Source organism: Cibotium barometz, chromosome 48 (genome assembly GCF_041138505.1).
Source record: "Cibotium barometz isolate CiBa-2024 chromosome 48, ASM4113850v1, whole genome shotgun sequence".
Lineage (NCBI taxonomy): Eukaryota > Viridiplantae > Streptophyta > Polypodiopsida > Cyatheales > Cibotiaceae > Cibotium > Cibotium barometz.
The window spans coordinates 12,330,634-12,338,222 of record NC_141093.1 but is presented as its reverse complement, the minus strand read 5'-3'; the positions used below and the strand labels follow the sequence as shown (position 1 = coordinate 12,338,222).

Below are 7,589 nucleotides of genomic sequence, written 5' to 3'. Positions count from 1 at the left end.
CATGACCTCGATAACAAGGGGGGAAGGGTGTTGATACCTGCCTTCCCCTTGGAACAAATTTAAGTTCTAACTTATTTGTTTTTTGGGATGGTGGCAGAGATGAATCCTTCCCCTTCAGCTTTGTAGATCGAATGATGGGTATTGATACTTGCCTTCCCCTTGAATAAATTTAAGTTCTAACTTATTTGTTTTTTGGGATGGTGGGCAAGATATGAATCCTTCCCCTTCGGCTTTGCAGACTGAATGATGGTAGATATGAATCCTTCCCCTTCGGCTTTGTAGACTAAATGATGGCATGTGGTCTACTACTCCAATACAACTTTCAAGTGCTCTCCAACACAACTTTCAAGTGCTCTCCAACACAACTTTTAATACAATTCTTACTTCTTTAACCATATGAAGTAAAAGGAGTGTAGTATTTTCTTTTCATTATAACTTCACAAGTGCTAATTCCCACAATTGCTCGAGCGACCTTGTAAACTAATCAACAATGAACATAAATTTGTATATTGAAGGCATGTCTATGCAAATGGGATGTAAAATCTAACGCGCGCGCGCACACACATACACACACACACACACGCATGCACACACACACATGCACGCATGCATGCATGCACGAACACACGCATGCACGCGCACACGCACACGCACACACACACACACACATGCATGCACACACACACACACACACACACAAATCTACATAAGAGATTCAAGAAATTGTATCATCGAATATTATTGGCTTGGGTGGTTGAGAGAAAAGGTGTATTTACTCAAATCACACAAAAAGAACATTGTTAAAAGTCCCCATCCCCCTTCTCCCCCCTCTAATTGTCGCAATCGCTCGAGTGACCTTGTAAACTAATCAAATATGGGTGCCAAATTCTGTTTTCAATTAATTAATTATTGGAGATAGTGGAGTACCTTAGGCGAAGCAAAATTTTGAATGGTGACCTTAGTCAAGTAAGGATTTTTTTCGATTTGACACGTTGCAGTTCTGGGGCCTTCAAGTTCTAGATTGTTCGAGTTCTCCAACCTTCGAGTGGGAGGGTTAAAAGGGTTGTGTTTTACATTTTGAGGCTGGGGCAAAGCCCCTCAATTTAGAGAGAGAGAGAGAGAGAGAGAGAGAGAGAGAGAGAGAGAGAGAGAGAGAGAGAGAGAGAGAGAGAGAGAGAGAGAGAGATGTAATGGCATGCGATGCTATGGCCTGCATGGTGAGAGAGAGAGATGCGATGGAGAGCATGTTGATTTTTTAATTTAAAAAAAGAGCGATGACTTGTAATATATTTGCGTTGGGGTTATATGTTTAAAAAAATTTTGATTAAAAAAAAAGAGATGGCATGCAATTGTGTGAGATAGAGAGAACGTCGCTTTTGTTTCCGAAAGACTGAGGTTTAAACCTTAGTATATTAATTAATTAATGGGGCTCGTAAGGGTGTAGCTCGAATATGGATGAATAGAAGCTATGAATTCTTTATATATTTATATATTAATCTCAATTATGAACATAAATTTGTGTATTGAAGGCAGGTCTATGCAAATGGGAGACACACACAAATCCACATAAGACATTCATTCAATTGTATTATTTGTATTATTGTATATTATTGGCTTGGGTGGGTTAGAGAGAAAAATGTGTATTTACTCAAATCACACAAAAAGAACATTGTTAGAAGTTTCTTCCCCAACCCCAACATCCCCCCTGCCTAAGGCTACTTTTCCCCATGGTTTGCTTCTCTCTCTCTCTCTCTCTCTCTCTCTCTCACACACACACACACACACACACACACACACACACACACACACACACACACACACACATTACACCGTCCATCTAAAAAAACAAAGAAGAAGAAGAAGAAATCATGCCTTTGAGGTGAATCCTTCACTTGTTACAAAAACTATATATTATTTATTGATTGATCTACATATTATTACTAATTGATCTGTTTGCTTTTACAAATACAAGTAAAGACCTACAAAATAAATTTTCAACAAAGTTTTTATTTTTTTCTATAGGCTAAGTTAACTTATGGCTGGGAATTCAAATCTCATGACTGCTTATTTTAATTTATGGACATGTGGATCTGTTTTAAATATTTGATAATGAAACAATTATTCAATTAGGGAGTTATTGTAAAACAGATTGGAAAATTGAAAGTTTGTACTTGCGATACAATCCATGATCAAATAGTTTTTTGACGGTGCCCCAATTATTATATGGTGTCGTAGCAGAACACGAGTAGGGGTTCTGCGCGTGCGCGCCCGTGTGTGGATCTGATCAGTGGATGCTAGGTATGATTCCACGCCTGAAAGCGTCTCTTCCGTTCTGCCCTATGGCTCTGTCTCACTGCCTCCTTGCTTGCTTTCGCAGGTCCGTGCTCTGGCCGATAGAACTCCATCAAGAATCAATCTAGTTTTCTGATCAGGTACGCACTTTGCTGAAGAAAGTAGACGTGTCAGAATGTCCGATGCCTTTTTCTTTTTGAAAGACAGGGCTTTAAACATTTGAATTTTCAATTTGAATTTAGGGTTTCAAGTTTTTTTTCTTCTGAAACTGAGGTTCTCAGTATTTCTGAATCTAGGGTTACGCATTTGGCTGTCATCTCCTTAGTTATCAGGGCACATGTTTGATTATCATCTATGAGTTATTTCTGTATTCAGGGTTTCCTGATTTAGATGTAAGGACTGCATTATCTTGTGGATCACAATTGTGAACCTTTGGGAATGCTGGCTTCGGTGGATGTGTAGATGTTCAAGTAATGTTAATCAAGAGCTGTGCTGAAAATTGTTTATATTTCTAAATGTTGAAACAGTAATTTGAAAGATCTAAGCTATCCATATGCGAACACCTATTGCTGATGTTTGATACCAAAATTTTTTTCTCTCTCTTACAGAAATCCCATCATCAAAAACATGCCACGTTATGATGAACGATCAGGCCCAACACGACTGTATGTTGGGCATATTTCTAGCCGAACACGCACCCGTGACCTTGAAGATCTTTTTAGCAAATATGGGAGGTAAGGAGGCCATGAAGTCAACTCACATCTCTAATATTCTCTCACTTTTTTAAATCTTAGATGCAAATCATTATTGGTACATAGTGCTTGTTATCTGATGTTATTAAGATCACACGAAATTTTTTTGCTGAGGGTATCGGACTGACCACTCAGCCGAATCTGTGAATTCATGTAGTTTTATGGGTATCGGCCTGACCTTTCAGCCGACTCTGTGAATTCATGTAGTTTTATGGATGGCTCTTTAGAATCGTCTACCAGTCTGTCATTCTTGTGAATGGAATGTTGTCACACTTTAATGCAACGCAAGGGAGTCAACGACATTGTGAAAAGAAGAAAAATAGATGGCTTTTATTTTGAAAAAAAGAATGGACTGTTGATTTTAGTGATGTTGTTGAAGGTTTTGGTGGGTTTTCGCCGGGCCTGGAGGTTAAAATTTTGAGAGGTTGGTGGCCATGCCCTGATGGATTTTGGTGGCCTTACTCTGACTACTCACAAGGGTTAAGGGGGAGGCCTTGGCGCATCTATAGGCAAATGAAGTGCTTCTTTATGTGTGTCACAATTCGTACTTTGGTGGATTTGGCAAGAGGGTGGTGGTGGAAAAATGGTGTTTGGTTCGTCTGATGATGAGAACGGTGTCTGGTGACCTGCTTGACATGGTGCACTGCTCTTTTTGTCTGGTCCCGATTTGACGCAGAGTTCGAGACGTGGACCTGAAGCACGACTTTGCCTTTGTGGTGCGTAAAGCTTACCCTCTTTTGGTTCGAATTTGAATTGATCTAGAACAAGCTAATTTGTGCTCAGAAGCCTCCTCCATAGCCTAGCATCAATAAGGTTGTGCAAGCTAGTTTGATCTTGTTGTCAATGCAGAATTTTAGTGATTCTCGAGATGCGGATGAAGCTCGGCACTACCTGAATGGGCGCACTTTTGATGGTAGCCGGATTGTGGTGGAGTTTGCTAAAAGGGTACATGATGATAATACTCGACTGGTCCCTTTTGTAAGGGAAAACTGTGCTACACACACGGAATTGTAGAATCCAAAGATCACACAGCCATTCGTAGACACTTGCCCACATATGTATTTGGTTTTGCTTGGAATATTGTGACGATGGCATTAGTGATTCTGCAGGGACCTCGAGGTGGTAGTGCTAGTTCTCGGGATTATGTGGGCAGAGGCCCCCCTCCAGGGACGGGGCGATGCTACAACTGTGGACACGACGGCCATTGGGCTAGAGATTGCAAGGCTGGAGATTGGAAGAACAAATGCTATCGGTGTGGGCAACGTGGACACATTGAGCGGAACTGCCGCAGCAGCCCAAGGTTATTTATCTTACAGATAGATCCCCTGCTGCTGAAAAGGGGACAATTCACCTGATCATCTCCGATGGGCAGGGATTTGCCCCCTCCAAACCCTGCCAATCTGGGATTTGTCAGTAATAAAGACTGACTGTGTTTATCTTTCCTCTCATGTAGTATTTTTCTCATTTGACCCATTCAATGTTATTATAGGCACAATAGGAGTCGGTCAAGATCACACTCCAGATCGCCATCAGCTGGGCGGAAGAGGAGCCGGAGCCAAAGCTACAGCCGAAGCCGCAGGTACATGCCCACAAGCAAAGTTCTGGTCTTCTCCCATTTTATTACACTAGTTTGAAATCGAATCTCATGCTGCTGTCTGTTTACAGTCGGTCTCCCAAGAAAGATGATGGCGGCTCTGCAGGACCCGAGCAGCAGCGCCGGTCCCCAACTGCAAGTCGAAGCCAGTCCAGGACCCCTCCTCAAACTGAAGAACAAAGCCGCTCGGTCAGCCCAGCGGACAATGGCCAGAGCCCTGTTGCTGACAGGCTTCAGCAGGGAGGTAGCCAGAGTGGTAGCCCAAGTCCCCTCCATGACATAGATAACCAGGACAGGTCTCCAATTAAAGATGATCAAAGTCCTAGTCACTCATCGGGTGGCGACTGATGTACTTAGTTTTGTCCTTAGAAAGCTCTGAATAGACAGATCTTGTTTCTAAACAAGATAAGCTGCAAAGTTTTTTGAAGGGTTTCATAATTTTTGGGTAGTTTATTTGTGTGTCTTCTAGTACCCTTGCCAAGCTTGGGGCTGGATGCTCTGCAACTATCAAAGTACAATGGCTTGTCTGAGGATTCAGCTATATCATCATTTTGTGGTTTTTAAAGCAGGCTCTCCTATTTTTTAGTCTGAGTTTTGCCTTAATATTGAGTGACACAAAAGGGGGTTTCTTTGCTAAATTGGGATTTTCATTTGGCATGGGGCTTGCAGATAGGCTATACAAACTTTGATGCAAAGTTTTTCCATCATGTTAATACATGTGTGTGTCGGATTGATACTACTTGATGCGACAACATTGTGTGCTGAGTCAGCAGCAGATGCGTGTCATTGGTTTTAAATTGTAATGACCAGGTGAGTTAATGGCATTTTATTTTGTGCATTGTAATGTTGCATCAGGACATGAAGATGACCACCATCATTGAAGATGCCATGCAGGACATGTTTCATAAAGGTGAGTTCTGAAGCAAGCCATGTCCCCTAACATGCCTCTCATTTTGGGCCACAGTTCATGATGTCTATCCTTTGCCAGGAGCGTGATGAACTTCTATTTCTCAGACAGGTGAACTCCTGGCATGATGAACTTCTGTTTCTCATAGACAAGCGAACTCCTAGGTGCCCTTTTGACAATCTATGGTAACTTGCTTCAAATAGAACTTATTTCTCTACAAGGGGTTTGCTTTCTCTTTGGGGGGTGGGGGGGTTGAGAGAGAGAGAGAGAGAGAGAGGGTTTTTGCAACTCAACTTCATTTCTTTGTTATTTCTTAGACTGTTGAGGCCTACCTTTTCATGAAGGCAGGTCACAAAAAACCCTTTTGTACACGCAGGTCTCTTTGAAGCATTCGATGTTATGCTTTGTGACCCTTCCAAGTATATTCCTAAGGTCAGTTCCCATGTATTCGTGGTATGCACAGGTAGTATTCTACTACATTGGTGTTTAAGTACTAGAAAATTCCTCCAAATCAACAAAAACGCACCCCCAGTCATCTGCAAGTTGGAAGTCATACCTGCATTCAATTTATTGTTTCCTGGTGCTCCATTAACACATTTCGAAGGCTATTTCTCATCATAGACTAGTCCTTTTGGTATACATAGATAGTGCTTTACTTCACATACCATACTGGAACAACTGTAGCAAGTGGTCTTACTCGTCTTCCCAACTGCAGTCAATAAATGTAGGTGGAAATCATGTCATTGGAAAATATCATGGCCATAGTTTCCTACTGAATGTTCAAATGTCGTGGAATCTTATTTGTATTGAAGGTGGCTTGACAAAGAATACTGGAATCCAAGAAATACAGAGTTAGTAAACAAGTTCAGTGGCGTGTAATCTCAGATTTTGTAATCTTCAAGTGTTGTTTTGTTTCAACAAATTGATTTCAAAGCTTTGTAGTATGTGGATTCCATTAATGAATAACCGAAGTGCATATACACTTTCTTGCAAACACACAATTAATATATGTGTTTACATATATAAATTTAAGTATATATATACATGCCCTTGAATACTTTTGTTTTTATAAACACAGTAAGATAAATTTTTGTTTTTCTAAAGATTTTTGTGAGTTTCATTTATGTACTTGGATTCTCATAATAAGTTGTAAAAGCCGGTTCTACAGCCATAGATTTAGATTTGTGCAAAGAGAATATTGCACTCACCTTATGATGTAAGAGTCCACGGGAACCCCATTTAGATTTGTGCAAAGAGAATATATTGCACTCACCTTATGATGTAAGAGTCCATGGGAACTGCTTTTAATGGGACTGACCCTGCTTCTAAGCCAGAAATCCTCTAAACCACCTCTCCAGCAAGTGGGTCTAAAGAGGTTGCAAGCGGCGTATCCTCCCCGAGGCAAGATGGGCGTATCCTCTCTAATGATGCAGCAAGCCTCCAGTTCTGTGGGCAATCCCCCAGATTACCCCTTAGCGAGAAGCAGAACTAGGCCGTGCACATGCAAGAGGATGCCTGGCACATGGCAACTGGACAGCCACCTTTCTTGTTGAAACATGGGGAGGACAACATGGAGAGATCCAGAGAGTAGCTGCCCCGGCAGATCCAATGGGCTCTCGTTAGAAACATAAGATTTCAGAGCATGATGGAAGACTATATTGAAAAGGTGCAAATCACCATGCTCATAATGGTTCTACAGAGACAAAATATCGGCGAGGAGCAACCACACGAAGCTAGTTATGAAGAAGTTGAAACCAGTAGCGATTCTGACAAAGAGAATAGTAGTGGAGATAAACAGGTAAACTCGATGTTTCCCTTCCTTTCCAATTGGTTAAGGATTGGCTTCAAGTTTACCAGACCTGTGCATTGATTGGGTTGTGCCATTGTCCTAGACCCCTTGTTGAGACCCTTAAAGTGTGGATTAGATCTAACTGGCTCTCCAACAGTATATGCCCAACAATTACTTCGATTTCCTCTTTAGGAAAGAAGAAATGTCCCTAAACATTCTAGGGTGGATGGTCTGAAATACCCATTTAACCCTGTT

At 41.4% G+C, this 7,589-nt stretch overlaps 2 protein-coding genes across 5 annotated transcripts; both read left to right on the top strand.

Moving 5' to 3' along the window:
* Nucleotides 1-2,157: 2,157 nt before the first annotated feature.
* Nucleotides 2,158-5,226, top strand: LOC147610817 (serine/arginine-rich splicing factor RS2Z32-like). Of its 3 annotated transcripts, XM_086785421.1 has the most exons (8): nucleotides 2,158-2,298; nucleotides 2,378-2,432; nucleotides 2,901-3,026; nucleotides 3,721-3,760; nucleotides 3,894-3,989; nucleotides 4,154-4,344; nucleotides 4,534-4,623; nucleotides 4,710-5,226. In XM_086785421.1, exons 3-8 carry the CDS (start codon nucleotides 2,920-2,922, stop codon nucleotides 4,984-4,986), a joined length of 801 nt encoding a protein of 266 aa, XP_086641547.1. In that variant the 5' UTR covers nucleotides 2,158-2,298; nucleotides 2,378-2,432; nucleotides 2,901-2,919; the 3' UTR covers nucleotides 4,987-5,226. The 3 variants fall into 3 exon arrangements, with proteins under 3 accessions (XP_086641547.1, XP_086641548.1, XP_086641545.1); XM_086785419.1 differs by lacking the exons at nucleotides 2,158-2,298; nucleotides 2,378-2,432 and adding an exon at nucleotides 2,500-2,762; XM_086785422.1 differs by lacking the exons at nucleotides 2,158-2,298; nucleotides 2,378-2,432; nucleotides 3,894-3,989 and adding an exon at nucleotides 2,489-2,762.
* A 155-nt stretch (nucleotides 5,227-5,381) lies between these two features.
* On the top strand, nucleotides 5,382-6,601 carry LOC147610816 (uncharacterized). Of its 2 annotated transcripts, XM_086785424.1 has the most exons (4): nucleotides 5,382-5,548; nucleotides 5,627-5,730; nucleotides 5,890-5,977; nucleotides 6,358-6,601. In XM_086785424.1, exons 1-4 carry the CDS (start codon nucleotides 5,522-5,524, stop codon nucleotides 6,364-6,366), a joined length of 228 nt encoding a protein of 75 aa, XP_086641550.1. In that variant the 5' UTR covers nucleotides 5,382-5,521; the 3' UTR covers nucleotides 6,367-6,601. The 2 variants fall into 2 exon arrangements, with proteins under 2 accessions (XP_086641550.1, XP_086641549.1); XM_086785423.1 differs by having other exon boundaries at nucleotides 5,890-6,601.
* The last annotated feature ends 988 nt before the right edge of the window (nucleotides 6,602-7,589 follow it).

Bases quoted from the DNA above. Each gene is read 5' to 3' on its own strand.
- LOC147610817 (XM_086785419.1), top strand. The intron at 3,027-3,720 runs GTAAGGAGGCCA...GATTTGACGCAG, and splicing joins CTTTTTAGCAAATATGGGAG to AGTTCGAGACGTGGACCTGA. The intron at 3,990-4,153 runs GTACATGATGAT...GTGATTCTGCAG, and splicing joins TGGTGGAGTTTGCTAAAAGG to GGACCTCGAGGTGGTAGTGC.
- LOC147610816 (XM_086785423.1), top strand. From the start codon at position 5,522: ATGCCATGCAGGACATGTTTCATAAAG. The intron at 5,549-5,626 runs GTGAGTTCTGAA...ATCCTTTGCCAG, and splicing joins GCAGGACATGTTTCATAAAG to GAGCGTGATGAACTTCTATT. The intron at 5,731-5,889 runs GTAACTTGCTTC...CTTTTCATGAAG, and splicing joins TGCCCTTTTGACAATCTATG to GCAGGTCACAAAAAACCCTT.